Source organism: Saccopteryx leptura, chromosome 1 (assembly GCF_036850995.1).
Source record: "Saccopteryx leptura isolate mSacLep1 chromosome 1, mSacLep1_pri_phased_curated, whole genome shotgun sequence".
Classification (NCBI taxonomy): Eukaryota; Metazoa; Chordata; class Mammalia; order Chiroptera; family Emballonuridae; genus Saccopteryx; species Saccopteryx leptura.
The window spans coordinates 186,802,182-186,826,056 of NC_089503.1; the positions used below are offsets into that span (position 1 = coordinate 186,802,182).

General features: G+C 40.7%; 1 protein-coding gene and 1 pseudogene across 3 annotated transcripts in view; both read right to left on the reverse strand.

Moving 5' to 3' along the window:
* SIPA1L2 (signal induced proliferation associated 1 like 2) overlaps positions 1–23,875 on the reverse strand; it is a 250,339-nt gene that overhangs the window by 27,025 nt on the left and 199,439 nt on the right. For all 3 annotated transcript variants that reach the window (XM_066383247.1, XM_066383264.1, XM_066383256.1), the window contains exons 15-17: positions 20,814–21,038; positions 9,001–9,154; positions 5,841–6,060 (exon numbers count right to left, since the gene is read on the reverse strand). In XM_066383247.1, the coding sequence (XP_066239344.1) occupies positions 5,841–6,060; positions 9,001–9,154; positions 20,814–21,038 (599 nt within the window). The remainder of the gene's footprint in view (positions 1–5,840; positions 6,061–9,000; positions 9,155–20,813; positions 21,039–23,875) is intronic.
* Positions 21,696–21,803, reverse strand: LOC136390120 (small nucleolar RNA U3; annotated as a pseudogene).

Sequence of the window (23,875 nt, forward strand, 5' to 3'; positions counted from 1 at the left end):
TCCAAAATGAAAGAGGAGAGATCACCACAGACATCATAGATATACAAAGAATTATTGTAGAATACTATGAAAAATTATATGCCACCAAATACAACAATCTAGAAGAAATGGATAAATTCCTAGAACAATACAACCTTCCTAGACTGAGTCATGAAGAAGCAGAAAGCCTAAACAGACCAATCAGCAGGGAGGAAATAGAAAAAACTATTAAAAACCTCCCCAAAAATAAAAGTCCAGGCCCAGACGGTTATACTAGTGAATTCTATCAAACATTCAAAGAAGACTTGGTTCCTATTCTACTCAAAGTCTTCCAAAAAATTGAAGAAGAAGCAATACTTCCAAACACATTTTATGAGGCCAACATAACCCTCATACCAAAACCTGGCAAGGATGGCACAAAGAAAGAAAACTACAGACCAATATCTCTAATGAATACAGATGCTAAAATTCTAAACAAAATACTGGCAAACCGAATACAGCAACATATTAAAAAAATAATACATCATGATCAAGTGGGATTCATCCCAGAATCTCAAGGATGGTTCAACATACGCAAAACGGTTAACGTAATACACCATATCAACAAAACAAAGAACAAAAACCACATGATCTTATCAATAGATGCAGAAAAGGCTTTTGATAAAATACAACACAATTTTATGTTTAAGACTCTCAACAAAATGGGTATAGAAGGAAAATATCTCAACATGATAAAGGCCATATATGATAAACCATCAGCCAACATCATTTTAAACGGCATAAAACTGAGGACTTTCTACCTTAAATCAGGAACAAGACAGGGTTGTCCACTCTCTCCACTCTTATTTAACGTGGTGCTAGAAGTTCTGGCCAGAGCAATCAGACAAGACAAAGAAATAAAAGGCATCCATATTGGAAAAGAAGAAGTAAAGGTATCACTTTTTACTGATGATATGATCCTATACATCGAAAACCCGAAGGACTCCACAAAAAGATTATTAGAAACAATAAACCAATACAGTAAGGTCGCAGGATACAAAATTAACATACAGAAGTCCATAGCCTTTCTCTATGCCAACAATGAAATATTAGAAAACGAACTCAAAAAAATAATCCCCTTCACGATTGCAACAAAAAAAATAAAATACCTAGGAATAAACATAACAAAGAATGTAAAGGACCTATATAATGAAAATTACAAAGCATTGTTAAGGGAAATCGAAAAAGATACAATGAGATGGAAAAATATTCCTTGTTCTTGGATAGGAAGAATAAATATAATCAAAATGGCCATATTACCCAAAGCAATATACAAATTTAATGCAATTCCCATCAAAATCCCTATGAGATTTTTTAAAGAAATGGAACAAAAAATCATCAGATTTATATGGAACTATAAAAAACCCCGAATAGCCAAAACAATCCTAAGGAAAAAGAATGAAGCTGGGGGCATTACAATACCTGACTTTAAACTATATTATAGGGCCACAATAATCAAAACAGCATGGTATTGGCAGAAAAATAGACACTCAGACCAATGGAACAGAATAGAAAGCCCAGAAATAAAACCACATATATATGGTCAAATAATCTTTGATAAAGGGGCCAACAACACACAATGGAGAAAAGAAAGCCTCTTCAACAAATGGTGTTGGGAAAACTGGAAAGCCACATGCAAAAGAATGAAACTCGACTACAGCCTGTCCCCGTGTACTAAAATTAATTCAAAATGGATCAAAGACCTAAATATAAGACCTGAAACAATAAAGTACATAGAAGAAGACATAGGTACTAAACTCATGGACCTGGGTTTTAAAGAACATTTTATGAACTTGACTCCAATGGCAAGAGAAGTGAAGGCAAAGATAAATGAATGGGACTACATCAGAATAAAAAGTTTTTGCTCAGCAAGAGAAACTGATATAAAAATAAACAGACAGCCAACTAAATGGGAAATGATATTTTCAAACAACAGCTCAGATAAGGGCCCAATTTCCAAAATTTACAAAGAACTCATAAAACTCAACAACAACAAACAAACAATCCAATAAAAAAATGGGAAGAAGACATGAATAGACACTTCTCCCAGGAAGAGATACAAATGGCCAACAGATATATGAAAAGATGCTCAGCTTCATTAGTTATTAGGGAAATGCAAATCAAAACTACAATGAGATACCACCTCACCCCTGTTAGATTAGCGATTATCAACAAGACGGGTAATAGCAAATGTTGGAGAGGCTGTGGAGAAAAAGGAACCCTCATTCACTGTTGGTGGGACTGTAAAGTAGTACAACCATTATGGAGGAAAGTATGGTGGTTCCTCAAAAAACTGCAAATAGAACTACCTTATGACCCAGCAATCCCTCTACTGGGTATATACCCCAAAACCTCAGAAACATTGATACGTGAAGACACATGTAGCCCCATGTTCATTGCAGCACTGTTCACAGTGGCCAAGACATGGAAACAACCAAAAAGCCCTTCAATAGAAGACTGGATAAAGAAGATGTGGCACATATACACTATGGAATACTACTCAGCCATAAGAAATGATGACATCAGATCATTTACAGCAAAATGGTGGGATCTTGATAACATTATAAGGAGTGAAATAAGTAAATCAGAAAAAAACAAGAACTACATGATTCCATACATTGGTGGAACATAAAAATGAGACTAAGAGACATGGACAAGTGTGTGGTGGTTACCAGGGGTGGGGGGAGGGAGGACAGGGGGAGAGTTAGGGGGAGGGGGAGGGGCACAGAGAACTAGATAGAGGGTGGCGAAGGACAATCTGACTTTGGGCGAGGGGTATGCAACATAATTTAATGACAAGGTAACCTAGACATGTTTTCTTTGAATATATGTACCCTGATTTATTAATGTCATCCCATTACCATTAATAAAAATTTATTTAAAAAAAAAAAAAAAAAAAAAAAAAGCTAAAACTACATGACCCAGAAGCCTGGGACTGTAATAATCACACGCGGAAGAGGTGCCGTGGTGAGGTGACACACGGGCCATCACCTTTTCTCTGCACACAGGGAACGAGATCTGGATGCTGCTGCTAGGGAAAAGGCCCTCCCTCTGAAGGTCAGGTGTTTCCTAAGAACGCGTGGCTGTCAGTTGGAAGGAACACATGTGCCTTTTGAGTGTTTTGCCCAGTTTAGCTCTGTAGCTATTCAACCAACCAGTGTGAGAAGTTTCAATGCAACCGGCCCGCACTCCAAGCTTTAATGTACAGGGAAGTCTCTGAGGAACTAAGAGAAACAGTTGGGCAACCTCAGATGTTCCTTGTTTCTTGCCCATAGACAACTGCTAGGCATTAGTACACACATCAACTTTCCGGGTCCCAGTCTCAGGCTGTCAACTACTTCAGAGTGACATCTTCTCACAGAGGCTCTGCGGAATGACCAGAAACCATGGAAAGTGAAGCATGACTAAGATCTGTCTTGAGTTGACAGAAAAGTCACAAATACCCAGGTGAGTGTGGGAGGCTGGAGCCCTCTTGAGGAAGCTGGGTCTTGAGGATGAACCTCGCACGGCGGCTTGGAGGGAACCAGTCTGGGGGGAGACATATCGGCATGAAGTACTCCCAGCTCCCTGAGGTACATCTTGTCTTTCACCCATTCAAACCTGGAGCAGTTGCTCTGAGTCGTTTGTAAAGCATAGGAATTGGAGGAGGCACACTGCCAAGTAAGAAGGTTTCATCAGAGAACAGCAAACAGCCAGGCCACGCTGACTACCTTCCTAGAAAAACGAACATGAAGGCGAGTCAGGCGGTCTCAGCCTGGATAGAGAGGGAGCAGTGAGGACAGTGCACCCTGCCTGCTTCCTCACTGTGCCTTCCCACTGAGAACACACCAAAAGAGGATGCAGTCCTTGTGTGCATGAGTGATGAACAAACTGCGGTCCGTCCAGATAATGGAGTATTAGTCAGCACTAAAAAGAAATGAGCTATCATCGAGCCATGAAAAGATACAGAGGAACTTTACACATATTGCTAAGTGAAAGAAGTCAATCAGAAAAAAAGTAGCTCATCAGACAAAGCTATATGCAGTATGATTCAAACTGTATGATATTCTGGAAAGAGCAAACCCATGGAGACAGTAAAAAGATCAGTGGTGGCAAGGGCTCAGGGAACAGAGGGATGGACAGGTGGAGCACAGAGGATGTTTGGGGCAGTGAAATTACTCCATGGGATACTAATGGTGGACATGCGTCATTATACATTTGTCCAGACCCACAGAACGTACACCAAGAAAGAACCCTAATGTAAACTGTAGACTTTGGGTAGCAATGATGTCTCAGTGTAGATTCAAGGATTCTAACAAATATTCTACTCTGGTGGGGGTTGTTGGGAGCTGGGGAGGTTGTGCCTGTGTGTAGACTGGGGGTACATGGGAATTCTGGGTGCTTTCTGCTCAATTTGGCTATAAACTTAAAACTGCTCTAAGAAACATTTATGAAAAAAAAGTGAAGCTAAAAAAAAGAAATACATATCTTTCACATGAAGCAAATGAAGGACAGACTGTAAGACCTACATAATACATATGCCATAAATTTCACATCACATGTCAAACATTTGAAATGAAAAAAAATGTTTTACAGAAGTTTTTAAGTGGATATTAAAGTTTCCTATCTATTAAAAAGGAAAACCACTTAAATTAAGGTATTAGAATATGCCTGTCTGGCCTGGTTATCAATAAGTGTAAAGGTTTCTTCAATTCAGGCAAATGGACTCTTATTAATAGGCAGGATATTATGTCACTGAAAGAAACGGATGAAGAATTTTATGAGACAAGATTTCTTTTCAATTAGGTTAAACATCAGAAAGATTATTAGAACTTTTATTTAATCTAACTGGGGACTTCTATGTGCATTATGAAGTTCAAATTCATTATAAAGAGAATGCTTTCTTTGATGAAATTAAAAAAAAAGACTGACAATAAATGTATCTCTGGTTAATTCCCCATTCTTTCTGTGCAAGAAAAATTATAAAAAAAAAAAAGTAATGTAATAAAAATTGTTAAACAATGACATGTAAATAAGGAACTAACATTATGCCAAAATCAGACATTTTAGGGCTTTAAGGAATATCATCATCTAGAAAGTATCTAGTTGACCTGCGAGCGAACTGGAATAAACCAGAGGCAGAGAAGCTAAGTGAGGGGGACGAGGTTGTGCCCACTGTGGTGAGAGGCCAGGTCTGTGACCAGGGTCCCACCACCCACCACCGCTCAGGGACAGAAGAGAACCCAGCCTCCCTCCTTGCTCGCAGTTCCAAATCTACCCCCACCTCATCAGTTTCCTCTTTGTAGAGTCAGGTTTTAGATGTTTTCTTTATGAATGTAATAACCAAGACATGGCATAAAGGTCACTAATTTACTGATAAAAATGTTTTAATATAGGTTTTCCAATTTTCTTAAAAATTGTTGTATTACTTAACTTTTTAAAAATGTCCACTCTGTGGCTTTTGTCATATAGTTTAATTTTTTTTTATTGATTTGAGAGAGAAAGGGAAATGAAAGGAGAGAGCAAGGGAAGAAAAAGGAGAGAGAGAAGCATCAACTCGTTGTTTCACTTAGTTGTTCTATTTATTAATAGTTGTGCACTCACTGATTGCTTCTCGTATGTGCTTTGGGGATCGAACCTGTGACCTTGGTGCACCAGGACCATACTCTATCCACTGAGCGACCCAATCAGGGTTGTCATATTTTTTTAAAAAGGAAAAATACACACCAGCAAGTGGTACACAGTTTAAAATACCGCCCCCAGCTCTGTAGAAGATAATCAGAGGGCCCAGTGGGGGTCCCACTAAAATATCGCTCCCACCTATGTAGGAGACAATCACTCACTCCGCAGACCTCCCGTGCTGGGTGGGATGTGTGTCCTGGGCGGCAATGTGCTGCAGTAGGGCTGGGTGCTGCTGAACAGGATGTCGTTGGGCAGCGCCTGGTCAAGGATGGAGCTCTGGGAGCTGCCAAAGGAGGAGCCCCTCCAAGTGCTGCGGATGCTCTCATCAGACAGCGTGCGGTACAGCGAGCGTCGTGGGGACAGGTGCCCGTAGAATGAAAACTACGGGTTTAAACATGGGAGACAGGAAAGAAAACAGATTTTACAAGGCTAAAATCATGGAATATATGGGTCCGCTAAATCTGTGGGTCCGCACAGCACTGTGATCACTCCAGGCTATCAGCTCAGAAACCCCATCCCCAGCAGAAGGGTCACCCAGGCAAAGGCACCTGTATGCATTAAGGCCTAGAGTGCACTTATTGGATTTGAGTGTTTTCCTCCTGTGACATTCTATGAAGAATTATCCCGAATTAGACGTGAACAGTTTTATTAATTCTGAAATGTTAAACGGAACCTCGCTAACCTTAGAGCAGCGGCAGTCCCTGGAAACAGGGAAGGTTGTCATTTCAGGCAACAGTTACTTCATAACCACTCAGAGCATTGGCTTGATTTTAATTTGAAATGACTCCATTTTAATATTAGGCAATTCTGTACCAATCAACGGCATGTGAGGTTCAATCTAATCTAAATAGTAGTAATAAAACTAATTCTGAACTCCATAGCTTTCCAGGCCATACAAAAAGGTTCAAGAAAAATGAAGTGGCATTGGCTGGTTGGCTCAGTGGTAGAGCGTTGGCCTGGCGTGCAGGAGTCCCAGGTTCGATTCCCGGCCAGGGCACACAGGAGAAGCGCCCATCTGCTTCTCCACCCTTTCCCCCGCTCCTTCCTCTCTGTCTCTCTCTTCCCCTCCTGCAGCCAAGGCTCCACTGGAGCAAAGTTGGCCCGGGCACTGAGGATGGCTCTATGGCTTCTGTCTCAGGCACTAGAATGGCTCTGGTTGCAACAGAGCATCACCCCCTGGTGGGCATGCCAGGTGGATCCTGGTCGGGCACATGCGGGAGTCTGACTGCCTCCCCGTTTCCAATTTCAGAAAAATACAAAAAAAAAAAAAGAAAAATAGGAAGCGGTAAAGTAACATATTGTCTACTTTACAAAGAATCACTCAGACAGTCGATTACAGTCTATTACAATTGCTGAAAACTTATAGAAATTGATCATAACCAGATTTAAAGAAACCAATAGAATTATTGTGCATTAAAACATATAGGGTAAAAAAATCCTTATGAAAGAAACCAAGTAGTCAAATACCCCAAAAAAATGAAATGAAATTTGAATTTCCAACCCCTTCTGCACACTGAATGAACCACACTCTTTCCACACAAACAACAGTGAAAGGCAGAATGTTTGCATCAAACAAATGCAGAAATGGCTACTTACATTTGTGAACACAGAAAGACAGCTAAAAATATTCCTATTGTATGTGTACCTTCCATCCTGTCATGTCTGTCCTGCTGATGAATGGGTGTAGGGATGCGTGTGGACTACAGAGTTCAATTTACACCATGAAAGGGAAGTGATTTGTCTTAGAAGGAAAAAAAAACCTGACATGTGTCAAGGAGAAGTTTGTTTCTATTGAAAGAAAAATTACTTATACTTTGTGTTCAACAGTCTGTACCCGGTTTACTGGACCTCGTGCATGACTCGATACAAGTTAAAAAGGAGAGACTCATTGGGCCTGAGTTCTTCTGAGACCCCCCACTTCACAGGACCAGCAGGTGCCTCACAACAGGATTACAGGCATGGGGGAATAAAGTAGCTTTGAGGCAGTGTCTAATTAGAGTGTTATCTAAAACACAACTAGGTTCTCAGCCAGGGCACACAGGAGAAGCGCCTATCTGCTTCGCCACCCCTCCCCCTCTCTTTCTTCTCTGTCTCTCTCTTCCCCTTCTGCAGCCAAGGCTCCATTGGAGCAAAGTTTGCCCGGGCGCTGAGGATGGCTCTGTGGCCTCTGCCTCAGGTGCTAGAATGGCTCTGGTTGCAACAGAGCGACGCCCCAGATGGGCAGAGCATTGCCCCCTTGTAGGCATGCCGGGTGGATCCTGGTCGGGCACATGCGGGAGTTTGTCTGACTGCCTTCCCGTTTCTAACCTCAGAAAAATATAAAAAGAAAAGAAAAGAAAAAAAACACAACTAGGCTAATTGCAGTATTATTTTATTACAGGGAAAGCAGAAGCCTAGGATTGGTGTTTGCCCTGATTCCACTCAATGCGGTAATGCTTGGTTTTCCTTTTTTTTCATTTGCACAAGATAGAAAGCTGGATTAAAATGGGGAAGATCTGGATTCCAACTAGTATTATGTGAACTTCACACTTCACCACTTAGGGCTGCAGTTACTTGCAAAAAGAGGACAGTGGGCTAAATTACCTGTAAATTCCTTTTAACGTATTCTATTATTTAGCATTTTAAGAGACTATAATAATAATGAAACTAAGACTAACGTTAGCCAGAGACAACTGCATTGTGAATGAAGGTATGGCGTGAACATGAGGTTAGCTTGCAAGACTAATGCGCGGCCTTCCCTGAGATAGCTGCACAGTCTTACCCAGCAAGGCTGGTCCACATTCCCCTATGTGTGATGCTCAGCAGGCAGTGCAACTTCTGCCTGCTTCTAAAGAAGATTGTATCTGAGAATGACTTGGAGCAGAAGGTGGAGCTCTAGGAGCAAAAGTCAGGTGGTGTGAATTTAACAGGTACCATTTCTGATTGCCTGTTATGTCCAGGTAGCACACGAGGCTCTGCTCACATCATTTCTCATCTTTCCTAAAACTCTATAGTACACTGATTATTACCTCCTTTGTACAGAGGACATGGCCGAGAGGTCAAGTCACTGGTACAAAGTCACATAGCTGATCATTGCTGGAGCTGGCATTTGAGGCGAGGCCCCTCAGACCCTAGTGTCCTCTGTCCAAGCGAGAAAGCTGCCCTTCCTACCTTCCAGGTTTGCTTTGCTTATCGATAGTATAAACGTGGAAAACGGCCAGCCGTGCCTGGAGCTGCTGGTAGAACCATGAGAAAGAACACAGGCAGAGGTACCTGGGAATGCTCAAGTCTTTCATTTAGAGTTCCCTTTAGTATTACAGAAACGCCACTGCCCACACTAACCTTTCTTCTCCCCTGCTCTGCTAATGGGCTCTCGGGAAGCATCAGTTTCACAAAGTCTTCTTTCGATAGAACGTGTTGCGTTTCCGACACAGCGTCTCCCACCACCGTCTGATGCTGAGTGGAGGTGGACATGAGGTCCCTCTCACTGTACAACCTGTTGGGACAAAGCCAGAATGAGACGAGGAGCAACCAGCCCATCTGTAATGTGCATGCAGCGTCAAAAGTTCAAGTCCCACCACCAGACTCAACAGCCAGATACACCTAACTCCTGACTAAGTCTGTTCATTTTTGCTGTGTTCGCCCCACAGGCCTGCGTCTATCTGTGAAATGAGTTCACCTGCAAAGTTAGATTTCTGAATAATTCAAAACAAAATCAGATCCCCAAAGTCTGGGATGAGAAAATAAAAATGCAGCCAGGTTTTAAGGTAAGGCTGTATTTCTCCTTTCCTAATCTGCGTCAGAAAACAGTTTCCATAATTCAGCAGAAATTACCATGGTCCTCTGAGGGACCCCTGAGCCCCTCAGGAGTCTGACACAGCCAGCCACACCCCCATACTTCAGGGAATGCAGAGAAGGCCCCCGAGGAGCCTGGAGTTGAAAAGTAATCGATTCCGGCGTGTGCCAACCATGTTTTTTATTATCAGCAATTTCTCAAAGCTGTTTGGACAAATAAAGCAGCTGTCTCCCTTAATTATTGGTATATAAAAATGTATTTATGGACAACAAAAGACTGTCTAGATGAATTACTGTTTTCAGCTCTTTTCCAGGGAGAAAAGTGGAGAGTCATTTTTAAAAGGCTGACTCTGGAAATGCAAGCCACCGAATGCTGCTGCACACAGAGGGAATGGGCAGGGCTATCAGGCTGTCAGCCACACAACCTGGATACAGGCTCCAGGAATCCAGGGTCCTGGGAGCTGGCAATAGAGGGTGACCAGCATGATGTGGTGTGTCACTGAGATGACTCTAGTTCAAAAGTAAGCCTGCCTTGTCACATTGGGACAGCTCACGGGCAAACGGGAATAAGAAACTCATACAGACATGCTTCAAACTAACAGTGATTTATCTAGAAATCTCTATTATGGCTTTGCTTTGTTCTTGAGGTGGGTCGGGTCTCCTGCATGTCTCATACCTCAAAGCATCAGCAACACTTACAATGTGAGCAAACAATGCTGTGAAAAGTCACTTTTAAAAACGTTTAAAACACGACTGAACATCTGGTTAGCCTATGGGACAGCACGGCATGAAAGGGGGCTTCAGAGCCCACAGCTTTGAGGGAAAAGCCACAGAGGGAAACTACACAGAGGTGTGCTAAAGGGGGCGTCCACGGGCACCCAGCCTCTCTGGAAGGGGCTTGAGCACCCAGTCCCCCTGTGTTTTGGAAGAGACAGGAGGAAAAACCCCAGGTCCCATCAACAGCTGCCTGAATACAAATCTAGTATCTACACATGTGACCCTTGAACAATGCAGGGGTCAGGTGCACTAACCTTGCATGCAGTCAAAAATCCACATGCAACTTTTTCAACTTCCCAAAATTTTACTCATAGCCTATTGTTGACTTAAACAGTAAGCTAAAGAAAATCTTATTTAAAAACTCATGAGGGAGAGAAAATACATGTATAGTATTTATTGAAAAAAATCTGAGTATAAGTGGACTTGTGTAGTTCAAACCCATACGGTTCAGGGTCAACTGTAATTACTAATAAAATGTGCTACTCTAGTTTTCCTAAGTGTTGCAATAAAAATCAACAGCCTTTCCTGCTAAATTAGTAATCTTACCAAAACTGCCAGTTGACGTGTCAATAACTATGGCCCTAGGTTCTACTCTGTGGCTGTCACGAGTGCAGAGGTGAGCACAGGCACTCCCGGAGGGCCCCAGTCTGGCATGTGGGTATGCACGCGCATGTGCACACATGCATATAAGAGCACAGATGAACAAGAGTGTGGGAAGTCACAGTGCTGTGATAGTGCAGAGAAAGGCCAGCTCAGGAGGGTGCTGGTTTTAGCAACTTGGCTCAGAAATTCAGGAATAGCATTTAGGCAAAGGGAACTGCATGGACGGAGGCACAGAGGCCTGTGACAGAACTGTTCTTCTGGGGCAGTAAAAGCAGAGCTGCTAGAAGTGTAAGGTTGGGGGTGGATGAGATGGGGCTTGGAATTGGCATGGGACAATAGGATTACCTGTCACCCTTGCAATGTGAAATGTCACATAGGAGTCTCAGACAGAACCTAAGTAAGTTTTTGACATGGTGACCAATTAGGCAAACAAACAAACAAACAAACAAACAAAAAACCCAACTCCACTTAAATAGAGAATACTAAAGGAGGAATTTTCAGGACTGACTAGAAAATATGCAACTAAACCCTGGCATTATTCTCCCATAATCAATGCCTGTGTAGTATATGCAATAACGTACCTGTGAACTGCTGATGTTATACTGCAATTAGTGATTTCTACTCTTCTTCTCCTACCTCAGACCAGGTGTTCCTGGAAACAGAGCCTGGGACTTAATTAGCTCCATATTGCTGGTGCTCAGGTAATTTTCATATGGGCCAACAGCACAGTGTTGACCATGAACAAGGGAGGTGTCTAGAGACCCACTAGTTCTGCAACAGTGAGCAGAAGGGTTTCCTGGGAGGTGAGAACCATGGAGAAAAAAAACAAACAAACCCTGCAGCACACCCAAGGCACACACTCAGGGCTACTTAAATAAAGGTCTACGTAGCTCTTCTTAGCTGTATTTTTAAATATAAAGGTTAAAAAAAAAATCAGTGAAGGCTCTATAATATGAGTTCATTAAATAACTGGCGATTTGAGTTATGGGAAATTTCTGGAGGACACAACAGATTTTCTATTTTGCGTTCAATGAGACGCTAATATTCTCTAATTCACAGTGGCACAAACGCACTAAAATTGACAGACCTTTTTCATAAGCATATATTTCGGTAACCTGGTAAAGCACTGTTTTGACAAAATTTCAAAACCATAGTTGGCGCAGTCTATATGCGGCAGCCATTATATAGTCGTTGCTTGTGCTTTGTTTTAGAAGCACTTTCTTTGGCTACATGAGGCCTGGGGTGCTCACTGCACCTGCCAGGCTGAGCCCAAAGAGATCCAGCTGAGAAGCCCCAGGTTCAAATCCCAACACTAACCTCCCACCCGTGATATGAGGAAATGTGTGTCCAGCCACCCAGAGGTGCAAACCCCTTGACCACAGTGTTCCTAACGCAGCCTCTCATACTGGAAGTTGGGTCATCACACCAGTGCATTAAAGTGCGCACACTGAGGGGGCTCCAGGGAAAATGTCCAAACAGGCTTCTGCCCCCCCGCCTGACTCTCACGACAGAGGGCCCTTTACTGAAACACAGTGCTTACACTAACATGCAAAATGTCCCCACAAATGTTTCATAGAACTTAAAAGGCTTGGATGGGTTTCTAGGAAGCACACAGAAGATTCTATCAGACAGAAATATCAACATTATCATTAGAATATTTGCATTTGTTTTTTTAAAGTGTTATTACTATAAAATTACTTTCTAAATAACTGATTTGCAATTGTTGACAAGATTTTTATTTTATTTTTTTTACCCAAAAGATTCCACATTCAATTTTAGCACTAAAATGATTTTTAATTTAGAAGGCAATATTGAAGAAGCTGGCCATATTGAAGAAGAACTTGAAATGATGTTATTCACTTACTTACCCACACTTAAAACCTAGAAGAACTCTTCTCTGAGAGTCATGGAAGTCCCCAGGTACTCCCATATGTGGTAACATTATTAGTACATGGAGACACAAAAAAAATACAAGGACCCCATAATTAGTGCACATGAGCTTTTGTTTTCAACACTGTCCTTAAAAAAAAAAAAAAATAGACTAAACCAACAGCTATATAGGACCAGCCTTGCTCTGCAATCTTGAAATGTGATTTCTAACTATTCTCTTCTAAGCGTGATCAGCCTATTTTTCACACATGTAATAAAATGTTACCAGTACTTTTGGTCTTTTCTTTTTCCAAAAAGATAGATAGCACCCCTCCCTACCTGCCCCCATAAAACCTTAACCACTGGATGAGAGATCACAGTCATGTTGAAATTGGGAAAGGTCCTTTATCTTTTCTGATGTCACTTAATCAGCAACTTTACAAAACACACAGACTCTGTAGGAATTCAAATTGTCCGTGAACTTGTTTATTCACAGTCTATGCTGACATCAGCAAGAGCACATTACCACGTCTTTTCTACTGCTGGCAGCTTTTTGAATAGAAGCACAAAGAATAGGGATTTCACTGACGTCAGAGAAATGGCACTGTGAGGGGTGCTCCTGATATCTCCCCCTGAAATTTCAACAAATTCAACAACTAGAGACAGAAAAACAATCTCAGGAGCATCTGAATTACACATACACCAAACAAAGGTACGATTGGGTAAAAAGGTGGCTGAATATATAATCCACTCTGAAGGAAATAAGAGAGAGAACAAAGCACTCCGCCTTCCTCACTGACCTGAGGAAGGGCGCTTTCACTTGGAACTGAGGGGAAAGGAGGGCCGAGGGAATAAGCTGGGCTAGGGTAGACAATCAAGCCGAGGAGAGAGCACATGGCGGCTCAGCCTGAGTTCGTGAATGTGAAGCTAGAGCAAGCAGCAGACTCCGGCAGAGGCAGCCGGGCGGGTTGCCTGCGGAGGCCGGCACCAGAGCGGCTTTGAGCTTTGTTCACTCCTGGTCTGCAATCGCAGGTGGTGTGTGAATGGCTCCACCTGATGCCTCTGGTGTGGGCATGTGCGTTCGCAGACAGAGGGGCTGGGCCTGAGACTGTCAGCAGTGGACATCTGCATGGGCTGTAGCCAGAGTTTCTATGTGGTCCTGGCTCCTCAACCAACAGCACAGGAAGTGTGCAAGGGCCGGAATCCCTAGGCCTGGACCTGACCGGGCAGGGCACCTCTGCCAGCCAACACAGGTTACAAAGCACATTCCCGTGAAGCAGACCTCAGAGAGCACTGCAGAAGTTGTAGGGCTAGGCTGCGGGATTCCAAATGGCACAAGGGAGAAGCCTGTGGAGATCAGACCCGCGGAGCACTGAGGCAAACTAGACATACCTGGAGACCCTTAGAAGGGAGCCTGACCAGCAATTAGCTCCCTGCCCTGCCTGCTTATGCTGTTGGCTCTGGTTAACAGAGCCTTAGCCAGACTGTGCTTTGAGTGGACCTGGAAGGGACGTGGCAGCTTGTAGGGCTTCTTGCTCTGCAGGCAGTGGCTGGGACAACTTCACAGCTGGGTCCCCAGGCTGCTGACTCAGGAAGGAGAGATGTGGGGATAGGCACCGGGAAAACTGACTCTCTCATTGTCGGAGCCAGAAAACCCTAACAAGCCCTGCCTATAAACGGGACTGAGCACTAGTTTATATCATTGCCTTAGCGACACATCAATTGCAAATCTCTACTCAAGAGTGCCACAGGGGAAAACCTGTGGTATAGCGCTACCGGCCAAAAAGAAAAAGGAAAAAAGAAGGTAACTTCTCAAAACCAGGAAAAAAATCACATTTTTAATAACTTTTTTCCATTTTTTTCTTGTATTTTTCATTTCTTTTTTCCACTTTGGTCATTTTTATCCTCCTTCTGTCTTATTCTTTCCTTTTCATTTTGAACTTCATTACCCATAGGTGTTACATTTTCCATTCTTTTTTTTATGAGGGTTACATTCCAAAAACCTTAACTCTTTTTTTTTTTCTTCCACTTTTTCTCTCATTTATTCATCATTTACAAACAAATTATTTTATTCTAGATTCAAATTTTTTCTTTGTGGCATTTTGTGTGTTTTTTACTTTGTTTTTTATCTCTTAGTCATTTCCCCCCAACTCTGGCTCTCTGTTCTATATAGTTTTTGTTCACTGAGCACAATAGAAATTTCATTTTTCACTGTATTTTTTCAATATTTTTTTAATCATCTCTTATTAGTGTTATTAACAATACCACTCTCAAATGTCATTAAGGAAAGAGAAATCAAATATCATGGATACAAAAGACAGAGATGTAGCTCAGATAGATGATAAAAAATTGCTAGAAAAAAAATTTCAATTGCTTGGAAACCTTGGAGTTAAATGACAGAGAATTAAAAATTGAAGTCCTAAAAATACTCAGGGATATACAAGCACAGAAAGGCAATTTAGAGAGCTCAAAAAACAATTCAATGAACAAAAAAAATACATCACCAAGCAAATTGAAACTATGAAAATGAATCAAACAGAGATAAAAAACTCAAGTCATAAACTGAAAAATGAGGTAACAAGCGGGCCAGATAGAGGAGAGAATTAGTGACATATAAGACAGGCAACTAGAAACACTACAGAGAGAAGAGGAGAGAGACTCATGAATTAAAAAAAAAATAAGAAAGCCTTACAGGAATTGTCTGACACCATCAGAAAGAGTAACATAAGAATAATGGGTGTATCAAAAGGAGAAGAGAGAGAAAACAGAATGGAGAAATATTTGAACAAATAATTGATGAGAACTTCCCAAGCCTATAAAAAAATTAGAGCCTCAAATCCAAGAAGCAAACAGAACACCGAGTTATCTTAACCCAAAAAAATCCTACTCCAAGGCACATCATAATGAAATCATCACAAACCAATGACAAAGAAAAAATCCTCAAGGCAGCCAAGGAAAAGAAGAATACAACATATAAAGGAAGGCCTATCAGATATCTCAGCAGAAACCCTACAAGCCGAAAGAGAGTGGACCCCAATATTTAAAGTTCTGAAAGAAAGGAACTTCCAGCCAAGAATACTATATCCATCAAAGCTATAATTCAAATACAAGGAGAAATAAAAACATTCACAGATATAGAAAAGATGAGGGAATTTATCAACAGAAAACCCCCATTTCAGGAAATACTAAAGGGGGTTATCTGAACAAATACAAACAAATCAAAACAAAACTACAAGTAAAAGCTCCATCAAGATCATAATAAAAACAAGATTAATATGTGACAACAAAAACAAAAAAGGGGAGAGAACAAAGATTAACAGTAGCAAAGGAGGATGGAGTACAGAAGCACTCATGAGATAATGTACTACAATAAACATGACAGGTACCCTTTCCATTACTCAATGGTAACCACCCCTGAAAAAACCACCACAGAAGCACTTGGCTTAAAAAAAGGAGAAACAGAGAAAAGAAGTATGGAATACAACCAAACAAAACAAATGACAGAAAAACAAAAGAGAAGAACCAAACAAGATACAGAGCTATCAGAAAGCAATATATAAAATGGTAATAGGAAACCTTCAAGTGTCAATAATTACACTAAATGTAAATAAATTAAACTCGCCAGTAAAAAGACACATAGTAAGCTGACCTGTGGTGGTGCAGTGGATCAAGCGTCAATCTGAAATGCTGAGGTCACCAGTTCAAAACCCTGGGCTTGCCTGGTAAAGACACATATGGGAATTGATGCTTTCTGCTCCTACCCCCCTTCTCTCTCTCTCTCTTTCTGTCTCTCTTCTCTAAAATGAATAAATAAAGAAAAATAAAGAAAAAAAAAGATCAGAGCAGAAATAAATGACTAAAAAATAATAGACTAAAAAATAGCAGAAATAATAGACTAAAAACAGAAAAGACACAGAGTAGCAGAGTAGATCAAAAGAGAAAAATCCAGCTGTATGCTGCCTTTAAGAAACACATCTAAGCTACAAGGATAAAAAACAAATTCAAAGTGAAAGGTTGGAAAATGATTCTCCAAGCAAATAACATCCAAAGAAAAGCAGGTGTAGCAGTACTCATATCTAATAATGCTGACTACAAGATAGCAAAGGTAATCAGAGACAAAGATGGTCATTTCATAATGATAAAGGGGACATTGAATCAAGAAGACATAATACTTCTTAATATATATGCACCAAACCAAGGATTACCAAAGTATATAAGACATCTACCAACTGATCTAAAAATAAAAACCGACAAAAATACAATCATACTTGGAGACCTCAATACATCAGTGACTGCTGTAAGTCGTTCATCCAAACAGAAAATCAATGAAGAAATATCGGCCTTAAATGAAACACTAGAACAATGGATATAATAGATTTACAGAACATTTCATCCCAAAGCACCAGAGTATACATTTTTTTCCAGTGTACATATACATTCTCAAGAACTGACCATATGTTGGGCCATAAAACTAACATCAACAAATTCAGAAAGACTGAAATTATACCAAGCATATTTTCTGATCATAAAGCTTTGAAACTAGAATTTAACTGCAAAAAAGAAGTAAACAGACCCATAAAAATGTAAAAATTAAACAACCTACTTTTAAAAAATGAGTGAGCCAAAAAAGAAATGAAAGCAGAGATCAAAAGATACATACAGACAAATGAAAATGACATTACAACATATCAGAATCTCTGGGATGCAGCAAAAGCAGTAATAAGAGGGAAGTTCATATCACTGTGGACCTATATGAACAAACAAGAGAAAGCTCAAGTAAACAACTTAACTTCACATCTTAAGGAACTAGATAAAGAACAAAGGCAACACAAAGCCAGCAGAAGAAAGGGAATAATAAATATCAGAGGAGAAATAAATAAAAGAGAGAAGAGAAAAACTATAGAAAAAAATCAATAAAACAAGGAGTGGGTTCTTTGAAAAGATCAACAAACTTGATGAACCCTTGGCAAGACTCACTAAGGAAAAAAGAGAAAGGACTCATATAAACAAAATCCAAAATGAAAGAGGAGAAATCACCACAGATATCATAGATATACAAAGAGTTATCGTAGAATACTATGAAAAACTATATGCCACCAAATTTAACAATCTAGAAGAAATGGATAAATTCCTAGAACAATACAATCTTCTTAGACTGAGTCATGAAGAAGCAGAAAGCCTAAACAGACCCATAAGCAGGAAGAAAAGAGAATCCACTGTCAAAAACCTCCCAGAAAATAAAAAGTCAGGGCCAGATGGCTATACTAGTGAATTCTATCAAATATTCAAAGAAGACTTGGTTCCTATTCTACTCAAAATCTTCCAAAAAATTGAAGAATTGAATACTTCCAAACACATTTTATGAGGCCAACATAACCCTCATACCAAAACCTGGCAAGGACAACACAAAGAAAGAAAACTACAGACCAATATTTCTAATGAATACAGATACTAAAATACTAAACAAAATTCTAGCAAATCAAATATAACAACACATTAAAAAAATAATTCATCATGATTAAGTGGGATTCATCCCAGAATCACAAGGATGGTTCAACATATGTAAAATGGTTAACGTAATACACCATATCAACAAAACAAAGAACAAAACCCATATGATCCTATCAATAGATGCAGAAAAGGCATTCAATAAAATACAACACCATTTTATGTTTAAAACACTCAACAAAATGGGTATAGAAGAAAAATATCTCAACATAATAAAGGCCATTTATGACAAACCATCAAATAACATTATATTAAATGGCAAAAAACTGGGGACTTTTCATCTAAAATAAGAAACAAGACAAGGGTGCCCACTCTCTCCACTCTTATTCAACATAGTGCTGGACTTCCACTATGTGGAAAGAAATAAAAAGCATTCATACTGGGAAAGAAGAAATAAAGGTTTCACTTTTTGCAGATGATATGATCCTATATAGAAAACCCCAAAGACTCCACAAAAAGACTATTAGAAACAATAAACCAATATAGTAAGGTTGCAGGATACAAAATTAATATACAGAAGTCTATTGCCTTCCTATATGCCAACAATGAAACATCAGGAAACGACCTGAAAAAAATAATCCCCTTCATGGTTGCAACAACAACAAAAATCTAGGAATAAACATAAAGAATGGTAAGGACCTGTATAATGAAAACTACAAAGCATTGTTAAGAGAAATCAAAAAGGATACCATGAAATGAAAAATATTCCTTGTTCTTGGATAGGAAGAATAAATATAGTCAAAATGACCATATTACCCAAAGCGATATCCAAATTTAATGCAATTCCCATCAAAATTCCAATGTCATTTTTTAAAGAAATGAAACAATATCATCAGGTTTATACAGAATGATAAAAAACCCTGAACAGCCAAAGTAATACTAAGAAAAAGAACAGAGCTGGGGGCATTACAATACCTGACTTCAAATTATATTATCGAGCCACGATAATCAAAACAGCATGGTATTGGCAGAAAAATAGACACTCAGATCAATGGAACAGAATAGAAAGCCTAGAAATAAAACCACATATATATGGTCAAATCATCTTTCATAAAGGAGCCAAAAACACACAATGGAGAAAAGAAAGCCTCTTCAATAAATGGTGCTGGGAAAAACTGGAGAGCCACATGCAAAAGAATGAAACTCAATTATAGTTTGTCCCCTTGTACTAAAATTAGTTCAAAATGGGTCAAAGACCTAAATATAAGACCTGAAACAATAAATTACATAGAAGAAAACATAGGTACTAAACTCATGGACCTTGGTTACAAAGAGCACTTTATGAATTTGACTCCAAAGGCAAGGGAAGTGAAGGCAAAGATAAATGAATAGGACCACATCAGACTAAGAAACTTTTGCACAGCAACAGAAACTGACAACAAAACAAACAGCCAACTAAATGGGAGATGATATTTTCAAACAACAGCACAGATTAATATCCAAAATATACAAAGAACTCAACTACAAACAAGCAAACAATCCAATAAAAAAATGGGAAGAGGACACGAACAGACACTTTTCCCAAGAAGAAATATAAATGGCCAACAGATACATGAAGATATATATATATCTTCATTAGCTATCAGAGAAATGCAAATCAAAACTACAATGAGATACCACCTCACACCTGTTAGACTAGCTATTACCTCACATCTGTTAGACTAGCTATTATTAACAAGACAGATAATAACAAATGTTGGAGAGGCTGTGGAGAAAAAGGAATCCACATTCACTGTTGGTGGGAATGTAAAGTAGTACAACCATTATGGAAGAAAGTATGGTCTATTCAAAAAATTAAGAATAGAACTACCATATGACCCAGCAATCCCTCTACTGGGTATATACCCCAAAACTCAAAAACATTGGTCCGTAAAGGCACATGCAGCCCCATGTTCACTTCAGCATTGTTCACAGTGGCCAAGACATGGAAACAACCAAAAAGCCTTCAATAGATGACTGGATAAAGAAGATGTGGTACATATATACTATGGAATACTACTCAGCCATAAGAAATGATGACATAGGATCATTTATGACAACATGGATGGACCTTGATAACATACTGAGTGAAATAAGCAAATCAGAATAAACTAAGAACTGTATGATTCCATACATAGGTGGGACACAAAATTGAGACTCATGGAAATGGACAAGAATGTGGTGGTTATCAGGGGGAGGGAGGGAAAGGAAGGAGAGGAAGGAGGTGGGGGAGCATAAAGAAAACCAGATAGAAGGTGATGGAGGACAATTTGACTTTGGGTGATGGGTATGCAACCTAATCAAATGTTAAAATGACCTGGAGATGTTTTCTCTGAATCTATGTACCCTAATCAATCAATGTCATTCTGTTAAATTAATTGTCTAAATAAAAAAGAAAAGTTAATTAAAAAAAATAATAGGGATTTCTTTCAATTGTATTTGCAAAAACCAAGGAAAGAGAAGATTTTTTAAAGAGAAATAAATGCCAACACCTAAAGAGTTCTATAATGATGTTGCTAGAGATTATTCTTTTTTTGGAATTTATATTCTGTTGGAGGGAAACTACACATTTGCTTAGTTCCCAAAACGTACAGCTGTCCAGAGAAGTGCCACCAGCCTCTTACCCTTGACACTCCACCAGGTCGGGCTCCTCAGGCGGTGGGCTGCCTTCAGACTTCTTCCAGCCGATGATGTATTTGCTCCCTGCCCCTTGTCTGTGGTAGGGCTTGGACAGGGACCCAGTGGTCAGCGGGCTGCTGCTGTGAGACACGATGTAGACTTTGGATGTGTCCAGAGACCCGGTACTTTTGGAACAGTGAGCCAAGGGGCTTCCGCAATGGTGTGAGCCGCTGAGGAGAGAAAACAGACAAAAGTTAAAAGGCAACCTGAACTCAGCATGCAGGCGTGTCACCAAACGCACAGCCCCATGCTTCATCCTGCCCTCCTCCATGGGCAACACCGGGCAGCGTGAGGTGGAGATGTGGTCTTCTCGCATGGTCAGAGGATGCCCAAGTGCCGGCTGTGGGCTGGGGTGGGAGGCTGAGCACACGTCGGGGATGGCGAATAGAAACACAAGTGACATAGGTGAGTGCGCACAAGGGAGGTGCTCAGCCTCTGCTGTCACCAGGGAAATGTCAGTGTGAGCCGAGAGCATCATGCCACACTCACTAGACTGGCAAAAGTGAGTGATTGGAATGTCAGAGGATGTCCAGTGTTGGCCAACACTTGGAAAAATGGGTACCCTTCGACTGCTGGAGGGAGTGGAGACTGAGAACAGCTGGGAAGCAGTCTGTGCATAAGCTTAAAGGTGTATACCAGCACAGCATGTGACCGGGCAGTGCTGCTCCCAAGCATCCGCCCTACATAAGCCCCTGCACACATGCACCTACAAAGAGGCAGCGATGTTGATAGGAGCATCAGTCTTAAGAGCTCCTTAGTGGTAGCAGCCGGAGGCATCAGCAGTGAAATGGCCAGTAAATAAATATGAATCAATGGCTGCGACACCCCCCAATGAATGGTAGGAGGCGGAGACTGCCTGGGTGACTCTCACAAACAAAACTCAGAAAAAGCAGCAAGTCACAAACTATAGAAATGATCCCTGAAAGTATAGTCTTCAGCAAGTCACAAAGCAGATGTCTAAAGACCTTTTTGAATCCAGGAAAGTCAATAATGCAATGTTTTATGAAAAGTTAGTGAAAGCACAGATCAGGATTACTTTACAAATAAAAATTTTAAGCTACTGTCACTTAGTAGTGGGAGACCATGGGCAAGTTCTTCAACCTCAGTTTTTTCATCTGTAACATGGGGCTAGAACAGTATACAACTCAAAGGGCTGCTAGGAAGATAATCTGAATTAATTACTTAGCGTATGCCCAGTACAGAGTAAGCATTATAAAAATGTAGCTGATTTTTAAAAAGTGATGCATGAAAGAATTATTCATAATAGGGGTCCATGCTAGTAAAGGAGGTTTCCACAGGGCTCTTCCTGTTTTCGGGGCACACACCAGCTGGTGAACTGCTGGCATGAGAACTCCTGTCTAGGCAACGGGCTCTGAAAGCTTGTGTATTCTTCCCTAAGCTTCTTATTAGAAAAACCTTCAGATCTACAGAAAAGGTATCAAAATGGTAGAATAAGATTCATATTCCCTTCCTCTAGGTTCACGACGTGTTCGCTTCTCATTGCCCCTGACACATTCCTGTTTCCACATCCATGCATCTCTGAGCCACCTGAGAATTGGCTGAACACCTCATGACATCACCCTCTATATTTCAGCGCACATTTCCTAAGATAAGGACATTCTCCCACAGAATAACAATGTGCTTAGCGCACTCAGGAACTTGGGCATGAGTGCAATGTTATTATATACTACTCAGCCTGTACTCTATAATTTCTCAACTGTCCCAGGAATGCTGGAACAGTTCCCCATTCAGACCAATGAAGGACTGCACATCGTGGTTAGTCACCACAGGCACATGCATTTGAAAGGCTTTGATTGTCCCTGAGATGTGCTGTGGTTAAGTTTGGGGACCCCAAAGTCTGGTATAGTTAATATGCTGCACAAGCTACTCACATTACCCCCTGGGTTACCAAACTGAATACTTTCTGAGAATGTTTAGTGAATGAAGCACAGTCACAGATCCTATGTGTTTTTCCATTTGTTTTATAAAACATACTTTTCTAATTCAGACCAGATTAAGCATCTTCACCCCAATAGTAAAACATTTTAACATCTAAGAACAAATTTACTGAATCTATTAATGAGCGATACAGCAAAAAATCTGGGTTTAGCAGCAGTGACATCTTATGAAAGTTTTCTCTGAAGCTGGTAAACATTCTAGACGTTGGCAACAAGCTTTTTATGAATGCTGCCCTTCTAGACTAAAGCTCTTTACTTTTAGAGTTTCACTGCCAATTTCAATCATTTGTACTAAGAGAAGGGTAGGATGACAAGAATAATGACAAGCAACAGATAACCACGAGCCATTTTCAGAAGAACCCAGAACATGACTTTCTTTCCCCTCCCTTCCTTCCTCCCCTCTTTCCTTCCTTTGCAGTTGATTTATATCAGCTTGCAACATTAGGCTGGTATGAATACTTCTTTGTATCCTGAGCTCTTATCTAAGTGCCCTGCCCTCGCAGCAAGAAAGAAAATGGATTTTCTGAGTTAAAAGAACTGAGGGGCAGAAGAAAGTAGACTAGACACACACTTGTCCTGCTGAATGATGACTTTTGCACATGCCCACCACACTCTTTTCTCATACCATTGTAGCTTGTCTTACAGAGTTTTAAGTCCTCCTTCAACCTCCTCAGCACAGCTCTGGAATCACACCATATAGACAATTTCTTACCTGTTTATCTCTGGATGGCTGTTGGGAAGTAAGCGCTGTGTGTTGGGGTTGGGGTTGGAGAAGGTGGCAGGTGTCGGTGGTGGAAGAGCAGGATTAGATGGTAAGAAGCTGCCAAGTATTGCTCTGGGCTCCTGAAACTGCCCCAGCAGCAGCATGCCTCCCACTTCCCCAGGCTGCCTGGGCGCTAGTGTGTCTGCTCCATCAGTAAGCGCTCATCAAGCACCCTTCTTACAGTTCCTTCCTTCCTTCTCCAAATACTGATGCCTGCCATGTGCAGAGCACGACAAGGAGCAATGATTTCAGGAGGGGCGAGTGAGAAGAGGAAATAAAACTCAGG